The sequence below is a fragment of the Pygocentrus nattereri genome, chromosome 2 (genome assembly GCF_015220715.1).
Source record: "Pygocentrus nattereri isolate fPygNat1 chromosome 2, fPygNat1.pri, whole genome shotgun sequence".
NCBI lineage: Eukaryota > Metazoa > Chordata > Actinopteri > Characiformes > Serrasalmidae > Pygocentrus > Pygocentrus nattereri.
Window position 1 is genome coordinate 7,431,027 of NC_051212.1, and position 19,533 is coordinate 7,450,559.

Here is a 19,533-nt window from a genome sequence, read left to right on the forward strand (position 1 = left end):
ACACTTTGCAGGATGCTTTACATTTACGCAACTCACCTGAAACTTGTAGGTTTCAAGCAGCTCAAGATGCATGAAAGGTTCACCGTTTCAAGCCAGCCTTGAAAGACCATCAGCTGCCCGTGTGTGTGTGTGTGTGTGTGTGTGTGTGTGTGTGTGTGTGTGTGTGTGTGTGTGTGTGTGTGTGTGTGTGTGTCTCAGACAAAATGAAAAGGTCTTTGTGGTTATGAGAGAAAACGTTTATTCACTGAAAAGATTCACAGAGGCTCAAACATTGAAATCAGAGATATCTCAGAGAACACCATTTCCAACACACAGCTACATTAGTTTTACTTGACGCTCCTTCCAAACGGGGAGAAAATGTAGAACGGTAAACATGGTCCATGTGGCTCTGAGATAAAGGAGGAGACGGAGGCTGAATCGGTAAGTAATGCTAATGAGTCTGTGTACATTCAGCTCTATCAGTAAAGCAATAACAGTCAGTGCATCATGGGAAAAGGGTCTATAAAAGAGGGAAAGGAAAAAGCACTGTAATCCTGCATTGTGGGTTTCGTGTGGCAGCAACTTCAGTGAGGATTCATGTTGGCTTTTAGCCTCTATTCAAGCTGTACTATCAGAGTGAAAGTGTTGTTCTATTAGATACTGAACTGTAGGGATCAGCATGAAGCTTCTGAAGTCAAAGCTTCTTATGCTTTAGAAGGTTTAGTACATAAGGTTTTGTACTAGAACCAACACTTTCACCAGTACAGCAGGGCTAAAGTCAAGTACAATGAAAACTACAGAAGTTCTCACATCTTTAACAGGGTTTAGAGCAGTGGTCTCTCTCTCCTCCTCAAGATCTACTTTCCTGAGATCCGTTCCAACCTGCATCCAAGATGAAGTGAATTAGCTGGAGAAGATGTGGTTGGAAACAGACTTGGCAAGAAGGTAGATCTCCAGAACCAGAGCTGGTAAATATTAGATAAAAGAACTGCAGCTTAGGAACCTTCAAACGGTGTTCAACACCGCAATGCAAGCACTGTGGTCCTCCTCCATGATGTCCCTCAGCTCCAGGAAGCACTGAAAAGGAGCAAAATGGACCTGCTGAGCCTGTGAACACTGCAGATGAGCAGATTATCAACACAAATGACAAAGGGTCAATGATCCATCAGGTTGCATCACCATTCCTGGAGCCATTAGACTCAATATTCGGACAATGTTATGACTTTGGATAATTCACAACACTTAACTATCACATAAAACTGCCCATGTAAAAGCTTCACTATCAAATAGTTTAAACTGGGGCTGCTCAAAGTCCAGAGACCAATCCCAGCTTCAAACTGAAGCTTTCTGCAGAAGTTCTTAACCTATTATTCTTGGTGTGCCATCTGATGTTCCTGTACTGTTCACTCACAAAAGCTCTCCAGAAGATGCCACAGATGTGATCCAAGTGTACCGAGCGCTCTCGCACTGGGCGGGGAGTACTTTTCAGTGCGGCGAAAAGCATTCACAGATTAAAATCCTCTGTTTTTAAAAACACACAGTTAAAATATAAAAAAAGGCAAAGTGAACACAAAAATACAAACACAGTCAGAGAGACTATTAACAATGCTGAACTGAAAACCAGAGGCCAATCACAGTCCTTATTATCCGTGTACGACTGGACAGACATCCTCACTCAGATTAGCCCCTCCCATCTAAACTGCTGGTGTACGTTAGACTTGTAATTTTGTAATGACATCATTTCTTCAACTGAAGAGCAGGAAACAGAAGAACGAAGGGGTTTCCTTTAAGAAACAAAGTGTTCAAGGTCATCCTCGAATAGGTTCTTATGGAGCTCTGGCTAAAACAGCCATTTCAGTCAACTAGGACTCGTTTGAGACCTCCTTGGCATTTCCAGAACGTCCACAAGGGGTCAAATGAGTAATCAAAACGTAGAAATTCCAACTGAACAGGTGTTTTTTTTTTTTTTTCCTCTTTTCATTTTTTGGTAGGCGTAGACGATAAATGAAGTCAAACAGCTGATTGCCGAGATCCAGAAACAGCAGAGGGAAGAGAAGCAGAGCTGAATCGGAGATGGAGAAACCGTGACGTCTCATTCGCTGAAGCTCAGGCTGAAGTCCCAGAGAAAGCTTTAAACACACAAGGCTCGGGGGAACCTGAGGAAGAGTGATTAAAAAGTCAGTCAGCCATATGGATTCACTCAAAGACTTACACTCCTGTCCACACCTACGAATAAGGAACCAGCTAAAGTGTCACTCGAGCACCTCATGTGGGTTTGTTTTTGTGCCTGGTGAACAGTGATGCAGGTTAATGAGATTCACACGTTTTAATATTTCACACTCATGCAGAACAAAACTAATGACTGAATATGGATCTGCATCAATCACAACTGAAGTCCAAGAACATCACCCCTACCACAAGCAACGGTCTGGACCAGGGCTGAGCGATGCGACAATATTGGCCACACTTTATTTGGATGGTGCTCCATAGATGACCTACAGATACTTAAATTACAAACAGACTTTCTGGTGATGCTCAGTTGAGTCTCCACAACATTAACGCTAGGGTTAGGAGTAGGTTTAGGTTTAGTGTTGAAGTAAAGGTTGTTTTCAGACTCAACTTCAGTTGAGACTTCACTCAAGTTCAGTTGCATTTCATTGATATTTTGTTGAACGTTAGTTAAAGACAGACTGACCAACCACAAAGCATCTACAGTGGACCATCCAAATAAAGCGTCACCACAATATTTATCGTAACTGTGATAAATTGTGTCAGAATATCTTTTCTGAGCATATTGTGGAAATCATCCGTACTTTCCCACCTGCATGTTTGACTGCAACAAGACCTAAAAGACCTATTAAGCTGGACTGAGTACAGTGCAGTATATTGCTGTTGTTGGAAGAAAACCTCGTATCTCCAAAATTAGAACTTTGCAGAAAGAAAAAAAAAAAAAAAAAAACCTGCTGTAGTTTTAATGCAAGTCAATGGAACCAGACGTCTTTCCAAGTCTTTCTGGGCCGTTTCTTTTACTCCGTTCATCAAGAAATTTACACACAATGTAAAGGGCAACAGGTCCTTTGAAATTATGTCAAAAACTGAAAAATGGAGATACGAGGTTTTCTTCCGACAGCAGGGATATGAAGGTTTTTTTTTTTGTTTGTTTTTTTTTTTTAAACATTGCACAATATAGTGATTGGATCAACCATCAGGTGCCAAGCGCCTCTACTGAACTGGGAAAATCTGCTTTCAGTTACAGCACCTGTGAGCTGGAATTCCATACAGGAATCTCTAAAGCGTCACTCACTGGTGTGACTACCTCCAATCAGCCTGCAACTGTTGCTTGACAACTGCAACTGTTGTTACTTGACTTTAGTTAACTTTTAATATGATTTGTGGTATGTTTTAATTATTCTTTCATTTTTCTCCATTTTCATTCATTTTAACATATGCTACTGTTTTATACCTGTTATTTCTATATTTATTATTTTTTTATTTATCTTTATTTTAACTTATTCATTAAAAGTTACTATGTTGTTGTCATTTTTGTGGCTTATTGATTTAACTTTTTATTTACTACTATTACTTTTTTAGCTTTGATTCGTCTTTACTATTTAACTTCTCAACCCGTTTTCCATGTTGGCTTGGCTACATTGTAAAGGAGTGTCTCACTCAATGTACTCAGAGTTTCAATAAAGGTTGATTGATTGATTGAAAGAAGAATATTTGTGAAATCTTAATTATTGTGCTATTAAATTTTTTCCATATTGCCCAGCTCGTAGTCTGGGCATGTATATTCATGACCTTACCTGTCCTCCATGAAGCCATCCACTTCTTCCTCCTCATCATCATCCAGGTCCATGTCCAGCTCGTTGTCAAGGCGACCACGGCCATAGCTACTGAGGACACTGATTATGGAATAAATAATACTAGAGTCAAATACTAATGTCCTTCACACATTCAAAACAACTTGTATGGCTGGTGTACTTTGATGTGTGTTTTGCATGCTGACCTCACGGAGCGGCAGGTGAAGAAAACGATGCGTTTGAGTTTCTTGTTGTAGAAGAAGTAGTTGAAGGACCAGAGGCTGCCCTCCTCTCCGAAAGGGTCGGAGTCCAGGTCAGGGTTATAGCTGAAAACATGAACAGAAAATATGACTTACTCCCAAAAACACACAGTAGCCTCGAGCCTAACGACCGTAGTATGGGATGTTGCTGGTGGTTTGCATCTATTAAGATACCTAAGACTTTTGAATCAATGGGACATTTAATAAAGTGAAAAAAAGACCTTTTGTTGTCATTTACATAATTAATTCAAATCTACATTCTAGAAATTATAACTGGATTAAAGAAATATAAACAAATACACACCTGTAGATGTCACAGCTCTGCAGGTTGATCTCCTGATCGATAGCGTTCCACAGCTCCGGCCCCAGAGAGTTAAATTCCTCCCCTACAGCTGAGAACAGGCTGCTGTTCACAGCATTGGCCACCTGGGGGAGCCACCAAACGCACACAGACAAACTCAGAAAAAAGCCCCAGTAACACAGGACACCTAACCCGTTTTCTCATGGTCTATTTTTGTGCAGAGAGGGAAACAGAAATGAACACACCAACTAAGAGTGGGCACATGATACTTGACGACAAGGCAGTTTCACAGTTCACCACCTGTATCACAGCATTTTGTTTTTTCTGAGATTCCCAACAAGCTGGTTTAGATAAAATGCACCAGTTATAAATCCTATGAGTACAATGATTTTTTAAAAAAGGTAATAATAATAATAATAATAATAATAATAATAATAATAATAATTATTATTATTATTATTATTATTATTATTATTATTATTATTTATTTAAAAGACATTTCCAGCTATTTTTCAGAACCCAGACTCCTTTTCAGTGGTGGTGATAGGAACCAGGGGTTGCACAGTCTGCAATGCAAACATAGCCATTTTATTTACAATTCAAAACCACCAGCAAACGCTGTCAAAACGTTTGAGCTTTTAGATTCTGATGACGGTTAAAATGTGATAAATTTGATTAAATGAGTTTTCTATTTTTCCTCACAACACCACCTAACTGTCCATCATGAATGGACTTCTGAGAAGAAAGCAATCCCTCAAAACCATCATAAAACAAAGTCTCTGACATGAGGCAATAATAACTTTCCAATACGGAACTTTTAGGGCCATTAAACTCTTCAGGTTCCCATCACCAGCACTGTGAACCAACTTGACTCTGACTGCTCGTGTAGAACAGAGCATTTCACAACAAACCACTCCGACTAACTTTGTTTATGCCATTTAAGTAGAAACTAAGGCTAACACTAAGGCGCCAGGATAAGCCAACATACAGCTTGTTTATTGTTTACAGACTCTCTAATGATGATTTAATCATACAAATGTTAGTCTTTTTCTTTATGATCTATGCAAACTAATCAAATTCAACAAACCCATTACACAGTCAGACAGGCATAAATGATAAAAGGTCATTTCACCAGCACCAACTACACTGTCGCACAGAATTTCATCACTTACTGCATTTTATACCACACTCACTTCCTCCGAGCCCCATTAAGTCACCACAAACTCTAGTTCCCTCACGGTTCTCACGTGTTACTCAGGAAAGAGAAGTTACACAACCTGAAACAGCTCAAAGGGACAGGAAAGCGCAAGACCCGAATTCCCCTGATGAGAGAAGTGTCTGGTACTGACCCAGTTGAGGCTGGGCTCGCGGCTGAACTCGTGAGCACGAGCGGCACTGAAGTCGTAGTCGGGGCGGAACGACTCGTTCAGGGTGGTGATGAGGTAGAACAGAGTCTTCCTGCAGCATTTGTCGCTCAGCGGGTTCTCCCCGTCTTCTCCGCTTTTACCCAGCCTGAGAAAGTGGCAGAAAAAGGAAGAGAGATTTGAAATGTGCCTGATGTACGTGTGTCCTGTCAGAGTTTACACTACAGGATTACACAGCACGTTGAGTCACTTGCAAAGGGCTTCATTTCATCACTGTACCATCTGTAAAGCTACACAAAGACGAAATGATGCACTGTAGGACGGTCTTATCTATAAAAAACCAATTAAAAGTTTGCCTTTAAGACGGCTGCCACTACTGTTCTTAACTATGTGATGTGCAGGGTGAGCCAAAAGTCGCAGGACACTGTTTTATCTTATTTTATGCTGTCACAAGCCTGCCAGAGGTGTCAAATCCAGGTTCAGAAAGTAAAAATCCTTCCCAGGATTTTGTTCCAACAGGCTGGACAGCTCTGCTGGTGGTGTGATCTAACTAGAGAAGCCAGCCTGTTGGAACAAAATCCTGGGAAGGACTTTTACACCTCTGCAAGCCTCCATGATGCGGTGCTGAAGGTGGTGTTTGTTGTGGATTTTCTCAGCAGACACAATTTATTTGAGATGACCCCCAGAGATAAAAGTCGAGAACAAACCAAAAAAATAACATAAAACCTGGCCTGTGACTTTTGACTCGCCCTGTACTTTGTGCCATACAGTGCAAGACACCACATAAGCACCACTGCCATGGTAACGCTGATGATGCACGTGCAGTGGAAAAGAGCACGAATGCCGATCTGAGCATCACATTAAGGCATGGCCACAAATCGGATACGTATCCGATCTAGGACCACATATGAAAGTGGCTCAGGTTGGATTCGAAGAGATCAGATGTGCGTCCACACAGCTCTGAAAACATCAGACCTGAGTCACATTAATCGGATTGTACCACTTTAGCCCCTTTAATGTGAACGTAGCCAATGTTGCACAGTCTCTCTAAACAAGATCACTGTGTTTGCCTGCACTGCACACTCCGAACAACATCTGTGATGCTGTGTACAAACACTATAAACGGCACACCTGACCTGCTCTACTTCAACAAACCGTACACTTCAAATTACACACTGTATAACAGCTAATCTGTAAATCACTCAGACTACATACGTATCGGTTAACTATAGTTTGCATTTTAAATTGTACCTCTACCTTTTGACCTTGTGCACATATTCTGCATTTACTGTCCGTGTAACTATTATTATTAAAGACTATTGTCTTTTTGTCTATTGTCTTTGCACTATTTATTTATATATTTTTATCTACTTTTTTTAGCTGCACTGGCGAAGGAGGCTGACATGGTTTTGTTATATTGCACAATCCTGTATTGGTATCATTACAATGCAGTTGTACTGAATTGAATCAACTGCCTTAACATGAGCCCTGGATGCGTTGTTTGGCTTTATTGCTTATTGCTGAAATTGGCTACGCCCAGGAACAATGAAAATGTTTCTCTGACAAGCCAACATGTTGGCACGTCATCCTCCTTATTGGCATCCAGCGCTGTACCGCTAGCTCATCTGAAGGGGCAGCCTCTGTTAAACATCCAATATGAAAACATCCCAGCTTCCTTCAGCTATTTCTGAATAATACAGGTGTATTCCTTTGCTGGTAAGTGTCTGCGCGGTCACCTAAACAAGTGAAGTCTACAGCCCCACATTAATGCAGGCTGCAGTTTATTATTTCCTTGTTTTTGCTTTCCCTGCGGTTAATCAATAATCCGTTCATTAACTCTCACGGATACTCGGATATCGAAATGAGTCGATTAGTTTGTAGGTCACTCACAGGTTGGGGCTTGGGGCGCTGCTGGACTGTGGGGGTGAAAGAGCCTCCAGCACGTGTGGCTCCCCCTCCTGGCAGAACTGCTTAAACATGTGCTTATCATCACCAGCCATTTTACAGGAGTAACTCTCGATCCTGTGAAACAGAGAGAGGGAGAGGGAGGAAGAGAGATCTGTATTATTCAGTTGTGTATTTTTCAAAAATACTTTTACAGGAAACTGATTAAAATCATCCATCAAACTGTTCCCTGCACAGTGGCTTAATTCAGACTGTACAGACAAGGCGAACACACAAAAGCCCAGCTGTGTATCTGTGATACAAATCAAGTCTAATGTACTAAGTGTGCTTGGATTAACTCCAAATCAGTGGCAGCACCAAATGCACATGCTCCCTATAATCTCCATAACAGATCACAGTTATAAAAACAGTTACACAAATACACTAAAGGACCCCCTTTAGCAAAGTGACTGCACTACATGTGGATAATGATCACCAAGCTGTTCTGTTGCAAACTAGTTAGTCTGTTTGTTGATTTACAGCAATAAATCAGCAAAAAATGATGCGTGATGTTCCCTATAATAACCCAAGCCAACAAACCTCTGCTTCACAGTGGCACAGCTGTATGAGATGCATGTTTGTCTACAGTTACAGAAACCAGTACGTTATACAGTGTCATAAATCACACAAGAGGGCCATCAGAGACGCCCCGACACCGTTTGTGGCGATTTAGGGATGCAGTTTGCATGAAGCTAGCCTTACAGATAAAAATAAGGAATTGCATATTATAATAAACATTAATAAAACGCAATTTTTGCACGTTATTTCACACACATGAAACATGCATGATCATGTGCTGTCCCAGGTCACGTGAACGCACATTAGTCAGTGTTTATTAGCTTTTTTTTACGTATATTGAAATATACGTAACTGCTCTTTGAGGGTAGTTGGTGGGCTATAGGCTTCTGTTACTTGTTAGCTACATCAGCATCATAGCTCCAGTGATGAACTAATGATGCAAACATCTTGGATGACGGACGCTTATGATCTTTTTGGGCCAGGCCATCACTTTAACCTTCATTTTTAAAAGGTGTAGCTGAAGCCTTGAGGGGATTTGCTCTGATTGGCTGAATCCAGGTGTCTGTCTGGTAATAATATTTGGGGTGAGGCGTCTACATTCCTCTCAAAACACAGGCTCGCCTTTTGGGCAGACCTTGTCAAACGGCTTTGCTTCCTTTTATGGCAGCGCTGAGAACCCATTTACTGTTCGAGGAGTAGATCGGCCCGCCAATTAGAGCGAGGTTGGAAAAGCCAGCAGGTCAGGTATGCGTTTTGTTTCGTTTCAGTGCAGAGGCTGGATCCTTGCACAGAGGTCTGCTGTTTATGTCTAGGTCCACATGAAGAACGTGATGGGGCAGCTGGCTGTGTGTCCTTTAGGGTTATGCAACAGGAGGGAGGGTGTGCAGTCACAGTCCAGACACACCGCCCGGGTCTTATTTATAGTTGAAGGGCGAAGGGCGCTAGGAGGGCGTTTTTATGGTTGTCATGTGATTGAGAACACCGTGGCCTACTTTCCCCAACCAGCCTCACACACAGGGCTACATGATATATTGTTTGTTAAGAGGACAAATATAGCAAAAAAAATAACAACAAAATTTATTTAAAAGGACACAAAAAAACTGATAAGTGGTTCATACAATGAATATCAATAAGTTTATATACATACACACACACACACACACTTCCAAGAGAGACCCTTTAAATACATTTTCACTATATATATATATATATATATATATAGATAGATAGATAGATAGATAGATAGATAGATAGAGAGAGAGAGAGAGAGTTGTGTTAAGCTGGAACACAACCAAAACAACAGCAGTGCTACGTTAAAAAAAAGAAAAATACTATTTATAAGTAGGACCAAATTTTTTTTGGCCTCTTCTAAACTGAGCAGATCAGAAAAGCTCATTGTTACATATGATTCATCATAATAAACATTTTAGTGCCAGGAAAGCTGCTCGGAAAATCAGAAAGCAGTCTGCCGTTTAAGCGAAAACAAGGCTGTATACATGTGCGCACTTGGTTATCGGCAGACATCAAACCAAACTGAATGCTTTTTAATGGCACTTCAAAAGGTAATTTAAGATCAAACTGCTAAAACACCAAGTCCTTCCTGAACAGCAAGTCACGTTTGCTTATAGAAAAGCCTGTGATGTCAAATATTCGCTTTTTATTGAAGAAGAAAATATAACTGTATCCTGTCTGTATCCTGAAATCCAAGTCCACAAACTAGAATTTAAGGCAATTTATTATGTACATGTTAAATTGCCTTAAATTGATTCAGGATACAGACAGGGGGCCCTTAAAGGTGCTCACACCACGGAAAAGTGATTTTTTTAGAATACTGTTCGTTTTAAAACGTGCCGTTCACTCCTCGGCCCATGCAGCCCACAAAAGGAAACGAAGCGGCAAAAACATCATGTTTAGAGTTGGTTGTTTTTGTGATGTCACAACATCTAACGCAGTTACTCATATCTGCCTATTCAGCCCACAGCAGCTTGGTCCCACCTTTTCAGGTTGAAGTTATAAGGAGTGTTTCTGCCTGGACTGCTCTACAGAAATGTTACATATTATAGACAGATAGCTAGACAGACAGACAGATATACTTTATTGATCCTGAAGGAAATTTAGCAGCCAGTAGCAGACTCACGACACTATACAGTAACTGTAAACAGCTGTAGACATATAATAAGAATAAATAAACCAGATCCTATCTACAGTTTAAAACTAACAGCATTCTAAAAAATCAGTTTTCCATGGTGTGAGGACCCCCAGAGAGGCAGCATTAAACGCTGCTAGTGCTCTGTGCACTAATCCAGTAAGCAGTACTGAACTTGGCAGCTCATATGGAACACAGTGCTGTGTGTGTGTGCGCGAGGGACCTTGAATAACCACACACACACACACACACACACACACACACACACACACACACACACGTTACATGACACTGTGCTCTGCGTCACAGCATTAGCAACTCGATCACACCCCCCCCCCCCCCCACCCCACCATCCCCAACACATACACAGACCACTCAACCACGATTGTGTAACAGAAAAGCAAAACAAAGATCATCATTTCATAAAAACTGAAACTCAGGGTGAAAGTTAGGGAGGCACCGCAGACACGTTTTCACTGAAAAACACACTGGCTTGAATTTAAAGGGCCCATACGCTCAATCTTTAATGTATTTTCAATCACTTATAACGTTACTGTGGCTTCATGTACCACAAAACAGCCGTAGCTCATTCCAACCTCCCTGCATGTCTCAGAATGTGTGTTACAGTGCTCAGACTGATATATGCAAATAAGCTCTGTTCTGATTGGCTGTGCTGCATTACGCCTCATAGTAGTTGAAACACTGAAACACTCCTGCACCAAGGAATATTCAGTCATCAATGATGGAAATGATTCAAATATGTACATCATCCCCACAAAAATAAACCGTATATGTACATATCACTATAAACGGCGCGTTTCTGCCAAAAGTAAACTCAAGACAATCATGTAATACATTTGATCAATGTGGAAATAATACGTACACGCTTGAATCAGGTCAGGTCAATGCACTTTCCTTAGAGTTTGCACAATGACACCTTTACATAACTCCCATCAGGCCCCGAGACACAGTTTCTCTCTGAACTCTGATATGCAGACATAACCCTGCGGGTCAGCACAAACTCAAACACAGCCGCCCACACAGCAACAAATACGGCCAGAGTGCACGACTCCAGGCCAGGAGGCCCGCTAAACTGCGCTCTGCTGTATTTTCCCTTCTGTCGATTCAGTAAGGCAGCGTTTCTTAATCCTGCTCCTGGTGACCCACAGCAATATAAACAAACAACTAATCGAGTAATTTAGCAAGTTTTAATTCATATGTACACGTTTATAACAGCAAACATTTCCGTTTACTTTATATAAAACAGACATGCATAAAATTAGCACCTACAAATTATACTTGCATCCTGCTGGTGTGGGTTTCCTCTCTTTAGTGACGTACTCAAAAACAATGAGTGCTTATAGCTTCCCTTAGGAAAACCTTCAGACTGCTGAATACTGCTTTATAACAACCTTTGAACTCCCTGTTCATCATTCAAAGTGCAAAGTAACCACTATGCAGCTATGCGAACGTGAATGAGCAACTGTGAAAGCCCTAAAATGCTGCATTAAGTCGTGAAGTCACGCCCCCTGAGACCACACACAGCAGCTGGATGTGGTGAGATTTAGAACAAAAGATTTGTCCGCTGCTAAAAACAGTACAGCACAGGCAAACGAGGCACATCCTGTTCTCAACATACAAATGCTGCTTATGGAAGCATTTCAGTGCAATTTAATTCGCTTTTATTAAATACAATGTTATTCTAACCAAAATAAATCACCGTTTTATTCACTGAAATGTACTTTGGCCAATTCTACTTCATAGATATCATCAGAAAATACAACACAAGTTGTTTAAATTTACCGGTTTGTACATCCAACACCTACTTTGGTTCACTTTTCGGAGTATAAACAGGCGAGCTTCACACATCGCTGTCGGTACAAAACCTCGTATCTCCACTTTTTCTCCATTTCTATTGTTTTTTCCCACGTTTTTCAGTTTTTTGACATAATTTGAAAATACATGTTGGTCTTTACCTTACAGGTCAATTTTATTAGGAATGGCCCAAAACAAACAGCCCCAAATTACTTGGAAAGATTCTGGTTCCATCACCTCACATTAAAAGAGAGATGGAGATACGAGGTTTCAACAGCGACATATTTAAAGTGAAAAAAAAAAAAATCCAACGTGCACAATTTTCCCTGCTTTCCCTAAATATAGTCAATCAGCCAAGACACGTTTGGTGTCTTAAATTCGCTTCTTTAGTTTTGCACTGGAGCCAAGAGGCTAAAATATTAAAGGTCCGTCACTGAAAAAGACTGAACCGTACAGACTGCTATTGCTTGTTAGCTACATCAGGCTCACCGCTCCAGAAACAAAGTTAAGACACCAAACACGTCTTGGCTGATCGACTACACTTGGGATAAAGACAGATCTGAAACTAGATGTTTTTTTTGTAGAACTATCGCTTTAAAGTCCACATGAATGGAAAGACAGAACAGATTCCCCTTCAGCTCTGTGATGGATTCGTGAGGATAACCTGGTCTGAAGGAGGGTTTCTGACCTAGCGGAGTGATTTACGACGAGCGGGAGGCAAAACAAGAGATTATTGATTGATATTACTCCCCCACCCGCTGATGCACTGGGACAATCAATATCAGAAAAGGTTCTAGAGGTGGAGCAAAAATCAGTCGGAAAAATTACAAGAAAACATATTTTTAAATGATATATGATAAATCATGCTTAGTATGACCAGGCAAACGAGCGAAGGCGACAAGGTAAGGTGTGTTTTGATTTCAGGTTGACTTTAACCTTCATTTGTAAAGATGCTCAGCAGTTCAGATACACACTAACAAAAGATGGTCCTTCAAAAGTTCTTCAGTAAAGACAATCATTTTATATAGAACCATGAGCATCCACAGAACCCTTTGGTGATTTTTAATTATGTACAGGGTTCTCTAAGCATTCATGGTTCCATATAGAACCATTTTCTTTACTAAAGGACCCTTGAAGAACCATCTTTTATAAGCGTGTACAGTGTATATTGAGTGTCCATGCCAGTACAGGTTATGAAGGTGATCATCTAATCCGCTAAAATAGCTCTTAACACATACATCAATGCACAAGCTACAGAGCTGCACTTGATAACCAAACAGGAAAGAGGGCGGGGGCGTAACGGGGCATGTGGGTGCCGCTGTGCATGACTGCAAAGTGTTTGCAGCTACAACCAGCGCAAGATGTTAAAGAGCAGCAGAGCTCAAAGAGCCCAGCAGAGCGATAAAAAGCTTATTTTAGAAAGTTTTCATAGTTTTTGATGGTATTTTTAAATGTCCTACAGGCCCTTTTCCTCTGTTTCAACTCATCATGATGCATATTGTCCATCAACAAAGTCATGCTTGTGGGTGTTCAACCTGAACTGTTTACAAGGAAGTAATAAAATCAGACAGTCGCAAAACCTAAAATTCGAAGCTGGAGATGTAGGTCGGAATCCCTCACACCGTGCCAAAAGCAACAAAAAGATAACGTTACCTGCCAAGGATGTGAGCGTCTCCAGTTTCAACACACAGGCGAGAGCTGAGGGCCTCGAAACTCGAGTTCTCCAGAAGCTTCATTGCTGAAAGGCCATAGGACAAAAAAAAAAGATGATCTTGAGATGGCAGGAAGATGATATATATAAACAAAATCCAAGCGGTCTAATGTGTGTCAGAAGGTTACTTAACCATCAAGTTCTAATAAAATAGCGTTAAACATGAAATCAATATTACCACTCTGGGTACATCTAACATATCAGCCAAGGCCTCTTAGACGCTCCTAAGGCAACTCTAAAGGGTGCCCCCCCCCCAAAAAAAAAAGTCATTCTGAGTGCTTTGGTGCGAATTTCTCGGTTCTAAAGAAAAGTCAGAATTGTTCACAGTGGTGGTGATAGGAACCAGACGTCTACCTCTAAAAGGTTGGTATAGTGTAGTGGTAACACCTCTGCCTTGTACACTGTAGACTGGGGTTCCATCCCCCACACTATACCAATAAGAGTCCTTGGGCAAGACTCCTAACACCACCTTGGCCTCCCCGTGTAAAATAATTGTAAGTCACTCTGGATAAGAGCGTCTGCTATATGCCAAAAATGTAAAAGCTCCTCACAGAAAGTTATCACACGAAATGGCTAAGAGTGGCCTGCCAGATGTCTGTTTTGGCCTGAAATGTATATTTTAAAAGCTGTTTGTGGCAGAGGGGCATTAGCATAAGGCAAAACAGTCTCCAAAAGAGAACATTCGCCCCAGATTTACGATTTTACATTTATGGCATTTGGCTGACGCTCTTATCCAGAGCGACTTACAATTTGATTGTTTTACACAGGTAGGCCAAGGTGGTGTTAGGAGTCTTGCCCAAGGACTCTTATTGGTATAGTGTACGGTGCTTACCCAGGCGGGGCATTGAACCTCAGTCTACAGCATAGAAGGCAAAAGTGTTAACCACTACACTAACCAACCACATCATTTAACCATTATAAATATCCCATATAAACACTCAGAAGACTGATCACTGGTTCTGGATGGTAAATGAAATGGCCATATTTGAGCTGTAGTCATTGTGATCCCTGGTTCCCATCACCACCACTGTAAAGAAACCTGAAGCTCTATAAATGAATTATTTCACACCAAAGCACTCTGGAGGACTGTTTACCGCTGGATTATGCGGCTATTTCGAAAGTGATGGGTGTAATTCCCCTTCAAGTTAGTTTCAGCCATGGTTTCCTTCTCTGATAAAAGGCGTTAATACATAAATGGTGAACAAACTTAAATATACAGCACAAACTGGCACCTACACTGGACATTGGACCAGCCTAGCTACTGAAAAACAAGGTATAATCCTGTAATATTTAACCTTAACTTTAATCCGTCGTCACATTCAACCCAACCCAGTTTAACTACCCTGAGGTCAGATTAGCAACACAACAATTTCCTGGTTTGGAGAAAGGGGTCAAAGACGCCAAATACGGTAAAACAGGCAGGTTACCGACTGTAATGGCACAAAATGACACTTTTGAGACGATTATTTGAAACAACGTGATATATGTTACATTAAAAAGCTTTAAATAAACACACACAGCTATCTTTCCACCAGCTACCGATAGCTAGCTAAGCTATTCTTCGCCAGCTACTCGGTCGAATTTTTCCGTTCCACCTTAAATGGCGCAGCAGTAACGTACTGGCCTCAGGCGCTACAATGCAACTGCAGCACCACTTAAGGTGGAACGGGAAAATTCGAACAAGAAGCTGGCGAATAGGAAGCCCAACTTCTGCCCCGTTTAAAGACAGCGAGCTGACGTTCCGTTAAATCGATGTTTACGCACGAAATGTCACCTTTTCTAGCTTTACTTTACCTCGTCGTGTTATCCCACTTGTCCAAACGGGAATAAAGGCAGAAAAATTCAAGTTGCTGCAGCTCAGACCGATAACAACGATGATTCAGTGTCCAACTAAACTAACGTTACACGGTCGCAACGGAAATATCCTCCTGCTTTCATTCGCTTTTATAGAAAAGCCGCTTTCTGCCGTTAAACCGAGAAACAGACCGTTAAAACCCAGCGAAGGTCTTCGCCACTGCAGCAGCATCCCCTTGTTTTTAACCGATACTAACGCTACGGCTCGATAAACCCGCAGTAACACAAGATCAGCGTCGCTTCTGAAAACGCGACCTGATCGGCAGATGCTTAAAAAGACGCTTCTGATTAAATTTAGGTGAAATAAACAACAACAACAACAACAGAAACAGCGGCGGAGAGACGTCGGTCGCCTAGGCTTTTGTTTTTTTTGTCTCGGTCTTCGCTCGCCTCTTAATCCGACACCACTCTCACTCGGCCCCGCCCATCCAGTCTGACGCATGAGCGTCTATTGTCATTGGCCCCGCCCACTTCCCCGGGATCTGGACTGCCATTCGCTAATCATAACCTTTTTATCTGTCCGTTAAAAGTTGCTTTGTTTTCCATTGGTCAGACAGGGAGGATATTTAAATGAGCTAAAACAAGACATGGGTTAGACAGAGCGGCCCGCCCCCCGCATCCTGTGTTTTAAGTCGTACGAAACATTTACGCCGCGATAATTAAAAGGCCACAACGGTGAGACTCAAAACTGGCTTATGGCGTCATATCTAAATCTAAATCGCGTTAAAATGTCAAATTTATCGCATTCTGAAATAAAGACGTGCAGATTTATTCAAATGCGAACAGACCATGAATAAAAAAAAAAAAAGAAACGTGACTTTCTATAAGATTTTAGCTCAAATCCACCATATATACATACATACATATAGGTTAATGGGAATTCCACTAATTTCTCAAATTTTTCAGCACATTTCAGTGTTTCAGATGTAAACAGAGTCATTCAGAGGGGTTGGGTGTGAACTGGTTGATTGTAGAGACTCGGATGTCTTTACAGTGGTGGTGATAGGAACCAGACGTCACCATGACTACAACACAGATATAGACATTTTATTCACCATCCAAAACCACCGGTGAACCCTCTGAGTTTTTATATGTAGTGTGGATGATGGAAAACAGCCATAAATCCGAGAAAAAAAAATTCTTTGGGGACTATTTTGCCTCACAACGCCCTGCATGTATCCCTCCACTAGGGACGGATTAAAATCAATTTTAAGCCAAAACCTTATAAAAAAAATACCTATCATAAAACAATGTGTCAGGCACCAGGCCGTGGACACACCCATTTAACGTATTAGCGTCCTGTGAGGGAGCTTTTAGAGGTGGACGTCTGGTTCCTATCACCACCACTGTGAACAGCTCTGACTGTAAGTTTCTCTAGAACAGAGCTTTTCACACCAAACCACCCTGAATGACTCTGTTTACATCCTATTCACTTAATTATGAGGTTCTTTAAATCTGTGGAGTTCCCCTTTAACAGCACAGACGTAACAGATTAATCCCCCCCATATCATAACTGTGGACCCTGTAAAGTCATGAAGTAAATAAAGGCGTTGATTTCTGAAGCAAAACGTTGGTGGATTTCCCCTTTAAATGTGGCCTCATTAGAATAAATCATGAATAAACAGAATATTTCATTGATGACCACACCCACATTTCCACAAAGGAACCCCCCCCTCAGGGCCCTTTGGGTCTTAAGAGTTCTACATTCTTAAGACGTCGTAACAATAGAAGAACCTTTATTGGTCCTAAGTAGAACCATTTTCAAAAATGTTCCGCATAGAACCAAATACAACAGATTATCCATCATTTCACCATGCAAAGAATCATTTAAGCATGTAAATGGTTCTATGTAGAGCTCATGGTTCCACATAGAACCACTTTCTTTACTAAAGAACCCTTGAAGGTTCACATTTTGCTACTCTTGAAAAAGATGGTGCCTTAAGGGTTCTTTAGTAAAGAAAATGGTTCTATGTAGAACCTACATGTATATAGAACCATGAACACTCATTAAAGGGTTCTGTGCATCTTTGGATTGATAGAAAAAGTGCATGAATGTGGTTCTATATAGAACCTTTTTGAAAATGGTTCTATATAGCATCCAATAGGATTGTTCTACTGCTACAACCTTCACAACATAACAATAGAAGAACCCTTTCAGGTGCTGTGTAGAACCATTTTCAAAAAGGTTCTATATAGAACCATCTACAGCACATTCTCTTTCATTCTCTATCAATCTCAAGAACAATTTCATGGTGCAAAGAATGCTTTTATCATGCAAAGCGTTCTTTTGAGTGTTTATGGTTCTATGCGGAACCATATTCTTTACTAAAGAACCCTCGAAGAACCGTCTTTTTTAAGTGTGCACACCAGGTTTGTAGCCAGACAAAGCAATTACTTACATGTTATGTCATTCTTGAAGAAGATAGTGCTTCAAGGGTTCTTGAAGAGTAAAGAAAATGGTTCTATATAGAACTATGAACACTCAAAGAACCCTTTGGGGGGTTCTTCAGATTGGTTTTTCAGATTGATGGGAAATGTGTATGAATGTGCTGTAAATGCTTCTACACAGAACCTTTTTGAGAATTGGTCTGTATAGCACCAAAAAGGGTTCTTCTATTGCTACAAGCTTCACACCATAACGGTAAAGGAACCTTTTTGTGGGCTATATAGAACCATTTTCAAAAAGGTTCTATATAAAACCATCTACAGCACATTTTCCATCAATCGATAGAACAGTGTCACGATGCAGAGAACCCTTTAATCACGCAAGGGGTTCTTTGAGTGTTCATGGTTCTATAGAGAACCATCTTTTAAGAGTATATGTTACACTCACAGTTTGCACGGCTGCCTGTTGCCGTGGAAAAGAAGGACACTGCAGGACGCAGCCCCTGAATTGGGACGCAGCCCCTGAATTGGGACGCAGCCTCTGCGTGTTTCAGTAAAAGGGGCATTTTTTAACACATTTATTTGCACATAAAAATTAAACTCAGGATAAAACAAAATCTTTCAACTTCACTTTAAAATAGGTAAAAAAAAGTCTTAAAAAAGAGTAAAAAATGAAGAAATCAGAATCAGAACCAGAATCAAGCTTTATTGGCCAGGCCTGCTACACACACAAGGAATGTGGTTCTGGTTACAGGAGCTCACGGAGCGCAGTATCAGACAGACATTCACCTGTAGGGAATAAGATCAAATAAATATAAAATAAAACCTGCATCCCTACCATCACACACACACACACACACACACACACACACACACACACACACACACACTCACACACACAACCCCCCACATACCCCCCCAACACACACACACACACAACCCCCCACATACCCCCCCAACACACACACACACACACACACAACCCCCCACATACCCCCCCAACACACACACACACACACACACACACAACCCCCCACATACCCCCCCCAACACACACACACACACACACACAACCCCCCACATACCCCCCCAACACACACACACACACAACCCCCCACATACCCCCCCAACACACACACACACACACACACACACAACCCCCCACATACCCCCCCAACACACACACACACAACCCCCCACACACCCCCCAACACACACACACACACACACACACACACAACCCCCCACACACCCCCCCAACACACACACACACACACACACAACCCCCCACACACCCCCCCAACACACACACACACACACACACACACACACACACACACACACACACAACCCCCCACATACCCCCCCAACACACACACACACAACCCCCCACATACCCCCCCAACACACACACACACACACACACACACACACAACCCTTCACATACCCCC

General features: G+C 41.5%; 1 protein-coding gene across 1 annotated transcript; it reads right to left on the minus strand.

Moving 5' to 3' along the window:
• Window positions 1–214: 214 nt before the first annotated feature.
• On the minus strand, window positions 215–16,089 carry maf1b (MAF1 homolog, negative regulator of RNA polymerase III b). The gene is made up of 8 exons (XM_017686738.1): window positions 15,637–16,089; window positions 13,785–13,869; window positions 7,598–7,729; window positions 5,693–5,855; window positions 4,347–4,468; window positions 3,989–4,108; window positions 3,786–3,884; window positions 215–2,135 (listed from the first exon to the last, which is right to left on the minus strand). Exons 2-8 carry the CDS (start codon window positions 13,865–13,867, stop codon window positions 2,111–2,113), a joined length of 744 nt encoding a protein of 247 aa, XP_017542227.1. The 5' UTR covers window positions 13,868–13,869; window positions 15,637–16,089; the 3' UTR covers window positions 215–2,110.
• Between the last annotated feature and the right edge of the window lie 3,444 nt (window positions 16,090–19,533).